The sequence below is a fragment of the Phalacrocorax carbo genome, chromosome 14 (assembly GCF_963921805.1).
Source record: "Phalacrocorax carbo chromosome 14, bPhaCar2.1, whole genome shotgun sequence".
Classification (NCBI taxonomy): domain Eukaryota; kingdom Metazoa; phylum Chordata; class Aves; order Suliformes; family Phalacrocoracidae; genus Phalacrocorax; species Phalacrocorax carbo.
In genome coordinates, this window is record NC_087526.1 from 17178626 (window position 1) to 17195702 (window position 17077).

The following is a 17077-nucleotide window of genomic DNA, read 5'->3' on the forward strand; positions in this document are numbered from 1 at the left end:
ATTTGTAAGTCACAATTACCAACTGCTTCATTCATGAACCAGTAGTTGGCTATGATTAGAAATAATTTAGAAGGAATTATGCCACCATTATCTGCCACTTAGAGGACTCCCAGCAATCACTTCACCTGCATGGAGTGCTTACCCTGCCTGCTGCTCACCTCTTCCTCCCCAGGCTGTCAGGGGCCCCCAGCCCACCTCCCCACCTCTGTTCCAGGCAGTGGGCAGAGGGACACACACAGCCCCGTTCCCTGCAGAGCTTCCACTGTGACGCCCATGGCTGCCTCCACCCAGTGGCTGTTCTTCCTGTGGGTGGGTTTGCTGGTGGCTGACCCAGAGGCTGAGGCAACAGTCCAAGAAGAGGCTCAACAAGGCACTGCAGAGGGGTGGAAGCTGCAAGGAGGACCCACGGGCTGGACTTTCCAAGCAGCAGGGGTGGACCTAGGTTGTCCTGGAAGGTGCAGGTGAGCAGGAGGAAGCACCATGGGCTCAGGCTCCACCGGGACAGGGCATCCGGAAACCACAGAGCTTTGTGGCACTCACAGACTCCCACACACTGTTTCTTCTGGCTGTATGATGTGTTATGGAGTTATATTAGTTGGTCTTTTTTGCACAAAGTGACCTTTTCACCAGGGCTCCGCACGCTGGCCCCCAGCTCAGCAAGCAGATCCTCCCTCAGTCCCCCTCCTGGTACCCCCAGACCCTGCCATGCCTTTGCAGGAGGCACAAGGGTCTCCAGCTCTGCAGCTGGAGTTACCCTGCCACAATCCCCATGTCTAGCAGGGTGACCAGCCCACCAGCTACCCATGGCAGGCTGCACTGTCATGTGCTGCTTTTAGCACCCTATGAAGGCACTGCTGGCCGCCAAGGGACCTGCCAGGGCGGCAACAAGCTCCTGGAGAAGAGCCATAAGTGCCTCCAGGAGCCCACATGGGCTCTTCTGCTCTTCCCCATGTTTCCCTTGCTTTGTTCTGGTCCCAAAGGTCCCACCACAGGGGTGGACCTCTGTGAGCTGCCCATACAGCAGTTTCTTACTGGTGGAGCAGAGGTGTCATTAGGAAAGGCTGCTAGCTGCATCCCTCATCCCAGGATCCTCCTTGGTCCTCAGTGCTGCCTTTAGATGGGCTTCAACCTTCCCTTCCCTGCCTGCAGCCCTTCTTCTTCCCTCTCCAACTCCAGCCCCTCCGTTGCAGCCCTACTCAGGGCTGCAGAGCCCTTCCCTCACCTGTCACGCTCCTGGCACTGTTTGCTTGATCTGTCCATCCCCATCTGCTCTGGCTCACTGGCCCACAACGACGATGCAGGGGCTTGGCTTCCTCAGGGGCTTGGCTTCATCAAATGCAGAGCCCCAGGCTCAAGAAAGAGCAGAAGTGACAGCACTGCACAGCTCAGGGACCTGCTGGGGACACAATGCCCAGCTCTCACCCTGCTGAGCTCCCCATCTGCCTGGCATGGGAGCTTTGCTGCCCCACACCTTCTTCTGTTTACTACCAACACCACAACACCAACAGCACAAACGGCCACCCTGGCACCGGCCCTGCAGCCCTGGCCACTCCAGGATCTAGCTGTCAGTGAGCTCCAAAGCAGCAGAGCTGTGGAAGACCCGGGCCTCGGCCCTCATCCTGCACTTGTCCTGCGGGCAGCTATGGTGGGAGGGAGGTGCGCAGATCCCACAGACCCTGGGACGCTCATTCTGGTGACCATTTCCAGGAAACTGCCCTCGAGAAGCCTTACCAAACTGGTGTGTTCTAACAAAGAAAGGTTTTGCTGAAAAATTCCCAGCTGTCTCCCATACTAATTCCATTTACAATAGAAATATATTAATCCTATGGATTACTTACAGTACATGAGAAGGGCCCAGCCCCAATTGATAGATCTGCTTTGCACAGGACTCTCCAAAAACACTTAATTCTCACCAGTCCACAACAGTAAACCAAACGATGCTGGTGCTGTTGAGACCTGCTCTGCTATCTGCACACATTCCCAATTAAAAAGAAATCAGAGTTAAGAAATCAGAGCTTCTGGACAATCAGCCTGTTAATTAAAAGGATGAATTACCGGAGGTGGTGGTATTGGGCTGTGCAGTACAAGGGAGTCCTCAGGCCTCCCCCCTGCTGCTGGCCTTGGCTGCCAGCACAGCTCCGCAGCTGCAAGGGAGGGATAGGTCCTACCACCCAGGAAGAGGGAGAGATGATATGTGCCCCGTCATCCTCCCAAACCTGAGCTGAGGGAAGGCAGGCTGCCAGCCCCTGAGTGTGTGGGGATTCTCACTTGCACAAACAGCCCAGGGTCAGGTTTGTCTCACTCACATATCCTCTGCCCAGGCCCCAAAACAGGTATGACAGGCCCTCTGCCACACAGCACCTCACTGTCCTGGTGAGACACCTCCCTATGGTCCCTCTGCCCCGCAGAACACTCAGCTCAAAGGTCAGGCCAAGGAGAGGCCAAGACTCTTCGGTCCTCTTCTGGATCTGGGGTCTCACAGGACGTCATTCCTAGAAGAGATGAGGACCTGCCTGTCCTGTCTCTGCATGGCCAGAGAACCCATCCTGGCCTCCTGACCAGCACGTCCAGCCTTCAGCACGAGTAGCCTGTGCACCCTGCAATGTGGTGGCCCATCACAGCTGTCGGCTGAAGCTCCTGCAAGCCCACAGCCCCATCCACAACCAGGCACAGAGACAAGGCCACACCACCACCCACCTGCTCTTCTTGGGTCTTGCTCTGGGGGCAGGCTCAGAGCCACTCTTCTTGTCTTTAGGCTCCTTGGGGGCTTTGGGTTCCCGAGGTTTCCGGGGCTTCTTGCCCACCTCCCTCTGCTTGGGCTCCTTCGGCTTCTTGGGCTCCTTAGCCTTCTTAGGATCTTTTGGTTCTTTAGGCTCTCTCCTCCTCTTTGGTTTTACCTCCACAGCTGCTTTTTCTCCCCCTTCGTGCTCTCCCAGATCCTTTTTCTTCCGTTTCTTCTTCACCCCCGTGCCGCCGCCCCCACTGTCCTGCATCCCGTTCTGGGTGCTTGTCCGCTTCTGGGGAGCCCCGTCGGGCTCCTCCTCTGGGCACTGGCACTGTCTGCCTGTGTCTGTCACCGTCACCTGGTGGGGCACCTCGTCCTGCTCCTCGCTGCTGGCAAAGGGGTCCTGTGCTTTGCACTCCCACGCATCCGACATTGGGGAGCGGCTCAGCGCTTTTAAGCTTGGCGGCTGCAGAGAGAACAGAAAGGCAGTGTGTGAAGCAAATGCCACATATAGAAATAGCAGGTGTTCTAGGGGGAACTGCAGCCCCAGTGAGGCTCTAATCACACGGGTGCAGTGCAAGCAACATCCCTTGATATACGGGGGACTACGGCTGATGGCCACCACACGCAGACACAGCTCAAAGAAGAGGACCCCCCTCCCTGGCTTGACAGAGGCTGACAGGTTAGAGAGGACTTTACGTTCCCCACCAGCCTACATAGGTTCAGAGAAGGCAGCTGGCCCCTCTGCTGTGCCCCAAGCACAGCCCTGCCTTTGATCACACACTCCACGCCCCACTCTGTTGAGACCCAGAGCGACCCACACACCCAGGCCACCTCCTGCCTCTTGCCCAGAGCCAGGGATTGTCCAGGCAGAGGGAACTGAGGGTGCCTTGCAGCCTCTGGCAACAAGAAGCAGGCCCCCAGGTCCATCTGGGGCACAGCTCGGGGCAGAAGAGGGGCGTTGGACTGGCACCTTTCCTGGGAGCTGCTGGGCACTAGGGCTCCCTCCAGCCCAGGAAAGCAGAGCTGCTCTTCCTGCTCCAGCTCTTCCTTTACTTCCTGTGAGCTTTCCAGCACCGGACACTGAAAGGAATTTAGGTGCTTCCCTGGTGCACTCCACTGCAACAGGCCCAGCCAGAAAACAGCATGAAAAAGCCCAGCTCTGCTTGAGCAGCTGCAGGAGTATGTGACAAGGAGCCCAGGCTCATGAGCAGCGACCCCAGCCCCTTGAGAGCAGCCCGGGCCGTGGGGCTAGCAGGGGACAGACGGCCCGAGGAAAGGAGCTGCAGGTCATAATTCGTAATGGGGACCAGAAACATCCGCTGCAGCAGCTGCCAGAGGGGGAGTGAGTAAGGGATGCACAAAGGGCCGGGCAGAAGTGTAGCTGTGTGCAGCAAGGACTGGGAAAGTAACACATCAGCTGCACTTCAGCTGCTCTGCCAGTTACTTCCCATCCCCAGCACAGGTTGCACCTGGCCCTGCCTGCACACTCAGACAGCCCACTGCACCCTCTTCTCTCTGCCTGTGATCAGGAGGCCAGTGGAGAGTAGCCGGTGCCACGGCCAGCACCGATCCCTCGTGATACTGCTGAGAGCTCACAGCTGCCAGGTGCCCAGGCAGGTGTCTGCCTGCTGCACTGGCAGTACAGGCAGTCCGAGCTCCTCCTCCAGCCCCATAGCAGGAGAGCAAACCCCACAGCCTTTGCAGGAGATGGCAAACTTTTCACTCACAACCACCTGATTAACTCCGTTTAATGCATGGCTCGGCCATGAGCAGAGGGAGCCTGAGGCCATCCCCAGCCTGGTTCACCACCATGGGGCTGGCAGATCAGCACCAGACCAAGCCCAGCAGCCTGACCAGGGCTTGAAAGCTGGTCCTGCAGACAGGTGTTTGGTGGCTGTCCCATGAGGCAAGCCCCTGCCCGGCCTGTCCTGCCAGCCTGGAGGTGGCACCTCCCCAGAGGGAAGTTGTGAGGCAGCGGCTGAGTGGCTCGGGAGGTGCTGGGCAGTGGCGCGCCTGCAGGGATGGTGGCAGTGCTCACCCTGGTACCCTCTGCCCACGGCTGCCCCAGGCCATGGGCGCTGGTTCCTTCACAAGCTGTGAAGCCAGTTCCCCGGTGCCAAGGTGTCAGTGCCTCCAGCAGCAATGCCCTGGCCCTGCAGACTCCCAGCACCATCCGGCTCTTCAGGTACCCCAGAGCTGCGAGAGAGAATGTAAATATTTAGAAACTGCAGGCTGAGAACTGGAGCCCTTTTGGGGTAGTCTAGGCACAGGACACTCTACACTTGGATTTCTGATTTGGATTAGATGGAAGCATTAAACGCAACAGGTTGCAAAGGGGAAAAGACCCCCAGTGCCCCTGCAGCCACCCACGAGTGGGGCTGCTGGCATGTCTGGCATTAGCTGGGCAGGCTGCACCAGTATCTCTGCCCGCACATGGCCACCTCAAGCATTCTGCCCTGGCCCCTGCTGCCAGTCTGCTCCAGCGACTGGGATGGCTGAAAGCAGCCATCCCTGTCACATGGACAAGCCATCAAAGTGCACCCAAGCAATTAAGGGGAACCCATTCTGGGCCAGGATAAAATCACCACTATAGATGCTGCCTCTGAGCCCACAGGCTGAGCAACAGAATCAGTCCCAGACTTTGCATTCCTCAGATCTTGCAAGCTGGGGATCAGCTGGAATGATTTACTGGATTAGCTACAAAGCTCACAGACCCCCAAGAGCCTGGATCTCCTTTTGCTTCTGGGGTGAACAGCAGCCAAGTGCAGACACCAGACAGCAAGCAAATTTTCAGCATCCTTGCACAGCAGCATGGTGAACTACTCCTTCCCAGCCACATCTTGTAGCCCTGAGTCTTGCAAGGGGCCGCCCGCTTCCAGGCAGACCACCCAACGAGCAACACGTCTGGATACTGCAGTTCTGGTGCTGTCCAAGAGCAGGCAATGTCACCTGCCCTGCCGGAGAGGGGTTCCCCAGCTCACGCACAGCACTGGACCAGGACTGGGCTGGGAGCAGTGCTGAGCACCTGGAGAAGCTCCTTCGCTGACAGCCTATGCCTGGGTGGGCTGAGCCACAATGGCTGGGCATGGGAACATGGGTCCCTCTCATTCCATGCATTAGCGATTCCCAGCAAACCAGCACAGACTAGGGACTGTCAAAACTGGCTCGTGATTTCCACCTCTGCAAACCAGCCAGGTGGTCCAAAGCTACCCCCTACCCCATCTGCTGTCTGCACCTACAGCTCCAACACAGGCAACAGGGCCCAGGCAGGTCCCGCTCGCCACTGGCACATCCATTGCCCGGCAGTGCCTCAGGCCCCACCCCATAAGACAGTCTGATAAAGCTGTCAGGAGAGCAGGCCTCAAACCGTGACCTTCGTGGGGTCTGCCTCATGCTCGCGTTGTGCTGCTTAGGCAAATCAGAAAGGGCAGTTCAGTGATTGCTGATGAAGACATCCCAGCCTGCCACGAGCCCTGCTGCAACAGAAAGTTGAATGCTTTATAGAAACAACCAGGAGCTGTCAGAAGGTTTGTGAAAATGCAAGCAATCCTTCTACTCCTCCTGCATCACCTCTTGGCTGCCAAGAGCCCCTCCAGCCTCTAGGTACCCCCATCATGGTGGGAGCACAGACATGTCCACCCCAGCACACCTCCCAGGCAGCGCTGCAGGCCCCCCCGATCCAGCAGTGCCAGCACTTTGCCATGGGGTGCCCTGTGGGCATCAGACGTCACAGCCTGTTGTGTCCAGGAAGCAGTGTTTGTACTAGTTAGCAGTGCTTGCCTCCAGCTGGAGCAGCCAGAAGCTTCTGGTGCAGGCCCTGACATGAAAGAGCCATCAAACACCGGCCTGTGGGACTGAGCAGCTCGTGGCCAGGGCTTGCGCAGGCAGCAGAAGAACAGAGGGGCAGGGAAACTGGGCTCCTCTGCACAGACTGCGGGCAACGCACTGCCAGCCCTAGAAACCCTTCTGCACCCAAGGCTGCTTGGTTTGTCTTCTGGGGAAAAGGCTCCATGTCATGCTCCTACAAGTCCATGGCAAGCTCCTGCCATCCACATAGGACTGTGCTGCCTAGTATAAACCTGCAGTCAGAGCTCGGCGCACTGCTGCAAGCCAGGGAATGGACTTTTCCTACTTCCCCTTGATGAGGTTCAGTTTATCTTGGCTTCTTGTCAACAGGAAAAGCCTGAGAAAGCAGTGCCAGTGTTATCTGTGCTCCTGCATGGCTTCAAAGCACACTCGCAGTTTGCCTGCAGCAGCCCCGCCAGTCTTTTGCAGCAGATAGGAGCACACTGCTGCCCTGCAGCCGGTGCCCGAGCATCAGCTGCCGCAGTGAACCACCACCAAATGGTGGGGAGCTGAAGGGCTTGTGTCACACTGGCGGGGACACAGCACCGCAGGGAGCTCTGCTGCAGCAGCAACCCCCAGACTGAGTGGCCCGAGACACATGTCTCCACAAGCCACCAGGCTGCCCACGGCTTTGCCCAGGCTACTGGCCACCATGTCTGCAGCAACAACCAGCAGTGACACACTACCATGCTTAGACTCCCTTTACAGGGGAGAAACACATACAGCTTCAGGAGCCTAAACTTGGCAAATGGTAGCCCCAGGACACTTGCTGCAGCAGCCATGCAAGGTGGGCTCCCCTTGGCTGCTCTGGACTAGCCAAGGGCTGCTCTAGGCCAGTGCTCTGACCCCAAGGTGGGCAGGAGTGGGGCAGGGCGGGCAGGGCAGGCAGCCCAGGCTGACCGAGGCTCGGGAGCTCCAGTGGCAGGACTGCATCCAGACCATGGTTGCTAACAGCTGCGTGAATCCACCTGGAACCATGGGCACCAAAGCACCTGGTGGCATTTGGTACTACACACTGGTAAGGTATGGGAAAAACCCACTGATTTTGTTGAAATCGTGCTGCCCTCCTAAGTGGCTTCTAGTTCTCAAGGTGTGAGAGTACAAAGGATTTCCTTGACACCTGTTCTGTCCCATTCACTGTTTTGCTGTTCTCCATCACATCCTTCCTCTGCAGAGCTCTCTTGGCCCAGCTAAGGTACAGGTGAAAAGTCACCCCCTCCTCGCAGGTGGGCTAGGCCAGCTTTCAGGCTGTCTGCCTTATCCTCTGCACCTCTTCTAACCCCATCGGCTTTGGGGTGGCAGTAGGAAAGCACACACCATCAGAGGGGTACCACACAGCAGCAGAAGGGTTTCTGCTCTGTTCCTTCTCCCTTTCCGAACCGCTGAACATGCCTCTGGGACAACCTGCAAGGAGATGCCAAACTCTCTGCCAGTGTTTTACGGTCTCTTCCAGAAGCAGGGACAGCCCCAAGTGAAGACACACACATGGCTGGTTCTCCCATGTGCATTATTTGGCACATCTTAAGACTTTTCTTCAACTCTTCAGGCTCTCTTTCAGCATCTCAGATGATCGCAGGGATCAGCTGACACCTTCTCCCGTTCTGCACCATGAAAGCAGAGATATTTTTTCTGTACTTTGCTTCCTATTCTTTAACTAGTCACTAATTCACAGAAAGACTTCATATCAGAACAGTGCTTAGCTTCTTTAAAAGCATTCAGTGAGAAACCTTCTCAACTGTTGTTTGGAAGCCCATGAGCACTGTACTAGCCCAGACCAGTCTCACCCCCATGATCTGGCTATCTTTAAAATCCCTGGCAGACTGCAAGGGCTAACTTTGCTTTACAAAAGCCATGCTGACTATTCACCGGTGTAGTATCTTCATAGATAAAAGTGTTTATTGTAGTTCCTAACTATTTACCCAATACCCGAGTAAACCTATTGGCCTTTAATTCCATATTTGCTACACCTCCCTTTCCATGGACGTGTCCCTGGTGGACAATGGCCCCTAACATTACTTATTAGCAATTCCCAACATCTCATCAGGCTCCATTACAATTCTAGAGTAAATACCCACCAAAGCTTAGTAGCTTCTATTACTTTGCTCAAAAATGTCTTTATCAAACCCTTTAAGGGCAACTCTCTGATGAGTCTGGCATTGGGGATGGCTCTGGGTTGGGAGCTGATCTGCCAACGCCCTGTTTCCATGAGCACTCACTTGACACCTCAATCGCTTATGTACCCTGTGACTCCTTTTAAAGGCTTTTTAGTCCTCAGATATTTGGAAAATATTTATTATTAGACTCCGTGTCTTTAGCAAGTGGTTCCTAAAAATCCTTTTAGTCCTGCATTGTTACATGTTTACTTTTAAATTTCCAGAATACGTGTCCTTTTTCTTCCCACAACTTTTTTTAACTAAAGAAAACCATCATTTTACATTGAACAGCCTCTTCTATGTGTCTTCTTACATGCCCGCCTAACCACGCAGGTTTGTTGTTTCTGGGGTATTTGGGGCGGGGGGAGAAGTAAAGATGAATTCCAGGTTTCGGTAGGTGATGCCCATCTCTGAACCCCTGGTACCATACCCAAGCAGCCTCCCCACACCCAGTATGCTTTTTATCCTTAGAGCTGTGCCTTTGCACTGTCTCCCAGCTGGCACTGTTTTGGTGATGACTGTAACAATTTTACATTTTCAGAATACTTTTATGTAACATTTGTATATTTTTTTATTCCTAGAGGAATCTTCTATAAATTACATTTCATACAGAAAAGCAAGTCCCTTGGCAGCAGCTGGAGCATGAAACTTTGTCCCATGCATCTAACTACTGTTGAAGAGAAGGTATGGGGAAAAGAAATATTTTAAAACCTCCCCAGAGAGCCATGAAGGCTAACAGAAAGCACTGATAATTGCACGACCCCACTAGAGGGCAACACCAAGGTTAGGGTGGGCCTTAATGTTCTGTTTCCCTAAGTTAAAATAGTTTCATTTCATTTACAGTCCCAATTTGACTCGACTTCCCAGTTTTTATTCAGGACTTATAGGAAAACCTTATGAGGAAAACGCCAGGAGAGGCAAAGCAGCTCCTGCCCCTGGTCCTTGAAGGGCTCCCTCCCTTCTACCAAACTGCTGAGCCTGCGAGATGCACCCAGCCGCTCTGGCCCGTGAGGGTCAGCAGCACCCCCGACCCTTTCCAAGCCCTCCAGCAAAGAGCGGAGCTGGGTTCACAGGAACCTGAAGGAACAGTTTAAAGCCCCGCCTTGGCAGGTGTGCTGGGAGCTTAGGAACAGTGCAGTTCAGCAGCATTTTCCCCATGACTGCCCACAGCACGCACCAGCCCAGGGCCAGTGGAACTGCCTGCAGTATGAACTGGGTCTGAAACCCTCGCCACTGCCCCTTCTGTGCCAGGTACCTGCAAAGTGAACAGTGGAGAAGAGGAACGAGGGGGAACACCAACTGCAAAGAGAAAGTGAGGAGGGGAAGAGGGAGGGAACTAGGGATGGGGAAAGGGCAGGTAGAACAGTGGGCCAGGATGCACTAGGACATCATGGGATGAGAATCCTAAGGAGCAAGTGAGAATGGAGAACAGCAGGCAACTTTGGGTAAAGACAAGAGAAAATTGGGCCCAAGCACCTGGGAGAGGTACAGCAGAAGGGGTCAGGCTTGGCTGGATGGGGCAGAAGACCCTGCACCTTGTTCCTAGCCAGGAGGGAACCATCACACACCCAGAGCCCAGCTCCCTCCATGGCCTGTGAGACCACATCAACTTCTCTGGGATCCCACCCCATGGCTAGACAGCCCAGCATAATTTTCTGCCCCATAAAAATGGCACCCATTAAACAGCTTACACACTTGCCATGTGATAGCCGGAAAAGTGGGAGCAGAGAGAGGCTCCCCTGGACCTAAGTAGCAGAAGTCACAGGCCAGCACTGCTGGGATGTGTGATGGGGATGAAGCAGATGTTGCATTGGCACCACTGGGTGTCAGAGCCTCCTCACCAGCCAGCATCACTCCTGATCTGTACCCAAACCCTGCAGCACCACACGAGTTTGGGGGTGGGAAGGCAAAAGGAACAACAGCCTGACATCCACCCCACTGCCCATCCTGCACCTCAGCGCCCTGCCCTGAGCCCTGCAGGTTTTCCCCCACAAAAGCACAGTGTTCCCGGCACGGCAAAGCTCTGCCACAGCCTCAGGGTCTGAATGGCAGCTCCATCCTGCGAGGAGGCCAGAGCTGAGTCCTTCTCATGGTCATTGCCAAGAGCAAAGCCAGCTCCCCTGGCTACCAGGCTCAGACGACATCCACACAACACGCTCTTGGCTGGGCGGCATGACCAGAGCTAGCAGCAGTAGCCATGCTACATGCCACCTTGCACGCAAGTGCCAGCATCATTCAACCCCCTTTTGCTGCAGGCTGAGCCAGGCCTTCCTGCAGGCCCCCAGGAGAAGCAGGACGCCTCCGCAGAAGCCCTGCATTTTGGCCTAGGGCACAGCTCAAACCCCACAGAGATCTGTCCTATGTGGAGTGTCCACAGGGACCCTGACTGCAGGGGTCATCAAAGGCTTCCATGCTCTTTAGACAGAGGCCGATGTCCGGGAGCCACCCAGCACCCCAGCTGCTTGGCTTCCCCCACAGCACTGACTGAACCCACCAGCCAGTCTGCCACCATGCCAGCGGCCCGAGATGGAAACCATCACACAGCTCTGCATCCCTGGGATGGTCACACTGGCAGCCCCGGCCCAGTCTATATGCACAGCCAGTTGCAGAGCCCCGTGACAGGAGTGGAAAAGGCAGCTTCTTCCATACACAGCATTTTAGCAGACTGTTGATCCACCCTCTCTGGCAGCTGCAATCCCCACCAGTGGTGTGCACAGCACGGGCTGTTGTATTCTAGTCACCGGGTGTCCACACCCCTCGTTTCCAGCTCTCAATGCAATGCAGCAGAAGCTAAAAATACACAAGTGCCACCCTCCATTATGTCTCCGAGCAGGCTCTGCAGTCACCATGGGATGTGTGTGACGGAGGTGGGGCCTGGCTCTGTTCCCGAGACACTCCACCAAGACACAGCCCTCAACAACTACAGCCAGGAAGCTCTGTCCCGTGACCAAGCCAGCCCTGGCAACCACCATGCATGTCCCCACTGCCCTGGCGCGGGGCATGGCGGGGGCAGAGGGCAATGCTGCTGCCCTGGGCTGGCCAGGCTGTCCTCCCTGCTTAGTCCTCTCTGGCAGGGTAGGAAGGAAGGCAGGGAAAGAGCATGGAAAGAGGAGGGTCTGTACAGCAGTGTGCTGCCACAAGCAGCAGCAGGGTGAGGAGCCCTCAGGACCACAGGGGAGGTCCAGGACCAGCACTCTAGGCTGTGGGTGGAGGAGCAGGGCACCCTGGCAGCTCACCACTCCCCCTGCCCTTCATCCTTACCAGAACGGGTCCCCACACGCTGCTCAGCAGAGCAAAACTCCTCCATGCACCCAGTGCCGAGGGTCATCGCACCTGACAGTCTCATCATGTCAAAAAAAGTCCAAGATGGGCCAGGAGCCCACAGGCACAGCCTGGGACAGAGCCACAAGTGCCCTAAGGCTGGGGAGTCCCCTTTCCTCTGCACTGGCTCCCCAGGGCTGCCAGGACTCTGCTCCAGCCCCAGGGAGCTCCAGTAACAGCCCTCAGCAGCGTTTGCAGTAAATGAGACATCAAAGCTCACATTTCACTTAAACAGGCCTGTAAAAATCAGCAAAAACCTTGACTTTGTGCAGTGAGTGCTTGAAGCAAAGGCAAGCAGAGCTCCCACAAATACTCCCGTGGGCCTGCATGCCCCGACGTGCACCTGCTGCAAGCGTTGCACTGCAGCCACATGGTGCCTGCAACCCCAGCCTGTTCCCCGCGGCCTCCCCACGTTGCTGGCCATGGACCGCTGGGGATCAGGCCATTCCCACCACCTTGAAGCCCAGGCTGAGAAGTCAGAAGAGCCCTCCAGGAGAAGGCAGGAGCTAAGGAGTCCCAGGGCTTCCCATCCCCTCCTCTCCAAGAGGCAATGTCTGTGTGGCATCGGAGCATTTCCATGGCAGTAGAATAAGGAGATTTACAGGCACTGTGGGATAACCGCATTTATTTTTAATAAATGCAGTTATATGTTCAATATTTCTCAGGTTATTCAACAAGTCAGAGCCTGGCAAAAATAAGCAGGAGTAGAAGACCCTTCAGTGCCCAGGGAGGAACGGGACACAGATGGGAGAGGCAGACAAGAGAACAATGGTGCTGCTGAAGCCCTCAAAGAAAATCCATCACTTGTCATTGCTCTTGGGGTAGCTAGGCACCCCATCCCACCTCCACCAGCAGACAAGATGCCCTGGCATGAAGCCTCGTAAGTCACGAGGGATATGACAGGTTTCACGAGTTAGTCACAGCTTGGTGACAAATCCACCAGATTTGCATGCATTTCTAAGGAAGAAGAGTCATGCAAACACAGACTCTGCCTGTGCTAACAACAGCCCCTCGTCTGGTGCACCAGTTGGCAGTGCCCTGCACACTAAGCCATCCCAATCCATGCAGGGAGGGTGGCACTGCTGCGGGGCCACCAAGGGGGCACAGAGAGGAGCTCCTCCCAGGACAGCCTGCTGCAAGACCCTGGCTCTCCAGCACAGGCAGTGGATGTGGGCAGGACAAGGCACTTGCTCAGGGCAGCCATGGACTTGGGAAAGGAGAGAGCACACTCATAACCCATTCCCAAAGGAAGTGGACAGGTCTCCTGCCATCCTTCACCAATATGAAGGGTGCCAGCCTTTGTACCCATAGGCCTGAACCTACACCTACATGATGACCAAGATGGAGTTTCTGCAAGTGAGAGGCTGGCAGGGAGACATGTACAGAAATGCGTGGCCCTTGAAAGCCCTGGGAACCACACATGCACCTCATCTTCTCTATAGAGACTGCTCAATGGACTTCTGAAGGCAACAGCCCTCCTTGGTGCCTCAAGGAGTCTGTTTACAAGGTGTGGGAGCTCCTGGGCTCAGTTGTCCAGGGGTACATGGAATGGCACCTCTTGCTCGTTTTGCCTCCAACGCCACTCAGCAGGCTCTGCAGAGCACGGCAGGGAGCCACCCACCTAAGGGAGCAGCCACCCCTTTCACCACATCAATCAGGAATCAAAGAGTACCCCCAGGTGCCCTGCTTGGCTAGGCTTTCTTCCAAACACTGAACTCACAGCAGCATTTCTGACTGCTGCCCAGATCCTTCTGGGAACACCCCAGCACAGCCCCTGCAGAGCTGGTGACCCCAGGAACACTGCAGCCCACCCCATGACATACTGCAAGGATCGACCTACACTGCTGCTGGTTCAGAGAGCTCAGGAGATGAGCAGCTCAACCCCTACCCCTTCTTGTTCACAGTGGCACGCCTTTATCTCCCTCCCAGAGTTTATCTACAGAGGCACTTACGCAAAACACATTGGCAGCCAAGCCCTCTAAAGCCTCCAAATGCTGGGGAGGACAGTTTTGCTGCACTCAAAACCCACATCATTTCAGAAATCCCACTTCCAGAGCAGCCAAACCTGCTATATTAGTCCCATGGAGTGGTGGGAATTTCTTACCCAGGCTTTGCTACCAGAGGACAAAAATCACTCACCCATGCCCCAAAGCACCCTGCTCTCTCCCAGGCCTTCCCCCTGCCCTGGCAGGAGTGATTCTGCAGCACTGGTATGCAAGACCTGCCACGCTCCCCTCCTCCTCATGCTGAGGCTGGCTCTGCTTCTTCACATCGTCTTTAGGACATTCGCTTAAACAAACTCACTCACTTTAGAATAAACTCACTACTTCCTACTGTATCGGTGCTCCGGACACACTTTCCTATATCCGCAGTGTTTGGCTTGCTGTAAGCTCGATAGCTGCATACTCGCCTTTCCCAAACCCTTCCCTCCCTTCCTCCTCCCCATTAACCTGCCATGACGGCATGATCTGCAGCTGCCCTGAGCAGCACGAAGATGCTGCTTCAGAGCTGTCTAGAAATGGCACCAGCTCGTGCTCTCCAACAGATTTATCCCTTAGCTCAGTGTTCAGTTTAAGGGTTTCCGATTAAAAGCAGCACAGACACAAACCAGCTCAGGGTGGACCGGTTTGTTTTCTACCTCCAGCCATATTTCACCCTGGCAGGTAGAGCGAGTCCCCACACATGTAACAGGTCCCTTCCCCTTATCAGAGTGCCAATGGTCAGGTTCTTCCTCTGCACACAGTTTATACAAAGACCACTGGCTCATAAATCTCCTCTGGGATCAGCAGGTAGTTATGATCTAATGTGGCAATTCAGAAATGGCAGTTTGGCGGGATGGGATTATTTCTGAGCAAGGGAAAATTCCCTGGCCAAGCTCTCACACTCCCGCAGACATGATCTTCCCCAACCTCCCCACTGGTGTTAGTCCTGGAGCATCATGTTATTAGCAGTAATCACAGCAAACGTGGTTCTGTAATATATGCCTGATGAGATTCAAACAAGAACCAATACTAGGGACTCTGAGGAAAAAGAAGGGTTGCTCCTCCACAGGGAACAGACTAAATCAAGATCATTTCTATTTCTGAAGATAAACCCCACCTTGTTCAATTGCCCACATCAGACTCATCTGCTCTAGGCTGCAACTCAGGTCAAATTTCGACGTGCTGAGCTGCAGCCCTGTCTGGAAATCCAAGGCATGCCCCCGGCCCCCTTCCCACCACACATCAACTGCAACAATTCACACACAGGATGTGGTTCCCAGGCCTTGCCAGCTGAGTTGGGAGAAGGAGAGAGGGTCACAAACCTGCTTTTCTTTTTTCTGTATTTTCATTATCATCAAATCTGGGATGAATGTTATTTCTGCAAGACACAACACAAAAAGAAATTCACAATAAAGAGGCTGGTGAACCTGAGGTACTCCATCATTCCACATCACCCCTCCAAGAGGCTGAGGCAACCCCAGTGCTGCTCAGAGCAACAAAGCTGCCGGAGTGAAACGCTCTCAGGGACAAGCCTGGGGACATCTGCTCTACTGAGCCACGGCAAGGAGCCCAACCACACATCTCCCTGCAGCTCAGTGCTAGTTGAACCCTGCCAGGCAAGACCAACCTCGCAGTCCCAGCATGAAGTAGTGCACTTGGGGCTAGCAGAGAGACACTCCACCTCCCCAGAGCTCCAAACCCACCACAGCCACCCCTGAGAGAAGTGTTGGATGCTGCCAACCCTGCAGCAGCAGAAGGAAGCAGTAAACAAACCAGCCTCTGCCAAGCGGTGATGACAGCAGTAAGAGACACAGAGAGGATGCAGGAGCTTGAGGTGGGCTGTGAGCCCTGCTACCAAGGAAGAGCTGCTAGGGGGCAAGGACGGGGCAAGCAAGGAGGAGGAAGAGCCATACTGGTAGACACCATCTCCCCAGCGAGCCGCAGAATCCCTCAGAGCAGCATTGGGGCAGGACCAGTGGGCCGCTGCCTCCTCAAGCCTGTGCCCCCGCAGAGCTGGAAGATGCTGCGTGAGCAGCACCTACCTCGCAGCCCAGAGGAGGAGGGGGTGCTGCAGGCAGATGTGATTCCCAAGCACACACACCCCCCCCACCAGGCCTGGCTGCAGGGGCTGCACTTGCAAGTCCAGCTTTTAGCAGCACCTTAGTGACAGAGGCAGAATTGCCTCTGCACACTGTTCACCACCAGAGGAGGGGACTGACGAAGGATCTGTGGTGATGCAGCTCCCCAACAGCTCTCTGGGGTAAAGACTGTTCTCCCAGGCTCCCTGCACCACGGCTCAGCGCCCCACACCTGGTGGCTGTAGTCCAGCTTGGCCAGCGGCACTTTTTAGCTGGTCTCTCCCCAATGTCCACAGCTCACCACAGGCACTGCTTGAGCAGCTGTGCCAGCACACAGACACAACACCCACACACCCTCCACAGGCTGCCATGCACCCTCAGGACGGGGCCGGCTGGCAAGCAGACATGCACCTGCCCAGGCCTGATTCCTCTGGGAACTGAGCACAGGTTGGACACCGCCAGATGCAGGAGAAAGCTGGGCTCACTGCTTTCCTTCTGCCGGTGCCGTGTCGATAGCAAGGCCAGGAGCAGCCCTACCACACACGGGGTTGGCATCAGAAATGGCACCGATCCCTTGTGGACGGGGCATTGCTGCAGCTCCTCAGGATGAACACACTCACCAGCTGCAACAGTCAAGGGGACACAGTGAGGTTACAGCCCCATGCCCCCCCATAGCAGCCCAGCTACAGTACACTTGACAGAGCTGTCAGGGTTTGCCCAGAACCCTCTGCTCCAGGCAGTAGATGCTTTTTGGGGAGCCGACCCTCAGTAGTTGTCTGCTCCCACAGGGCCAGCAACAGGCACCAAAGAGCCCAGTGGTATTTGACAAGTGTTTTAGACACAAATCCCACAAACACCTGCCTCTTGTTTCCTTCCTGACCATGCAAACCACACTCCACGAGCCACAGCGACCCCAGAGCCTCCCTTGCTGCTGCAGCTGTCAGACTCGCTTGGCACAAGGGTGCAGCT

At 55.3% G+C, this 17077-nt stretch overlaps 1 protein-coding gene across 9 annotated transcripts in view; it reads right to left on the reverse strand.

The window, feature by feature from the left end:
• The window catches only part of CHD6 (chromodomain helicase DNA binding protein 6), a 93844-nt gene that overhangs the window by 45442 nt on the left and 31325 nt on the right, over positions 1–17077 (reverse strand). For 6 of the 9 annotated variants that reach the window (XM_064465092.1, XM_064465088.1, XM_064465091.1 and 3 more), the window contains exons 2-3: positions 15353–15408; positions 2698–3191 (exon numbers count right to left, since the gene is read on the reverse strand). In XM_064465092.1, coding sequence (XP_064321162.1) covers positions 2698–3191; positions 15353–15385 — 527 coding nt within the window. In that variant the 5' untranslated portion in view covers positions 15386–15408. Of the gene's footprint in view, positions 1–2697; positions 3192–15352; positions 15409–16519; positions 17043–17077 lie in introns of those variants that run through there. The other 3 variants (XM_064465086.1, XM_064465093.1, XM_064465089.1) reach the window with 3 other exon arrangements.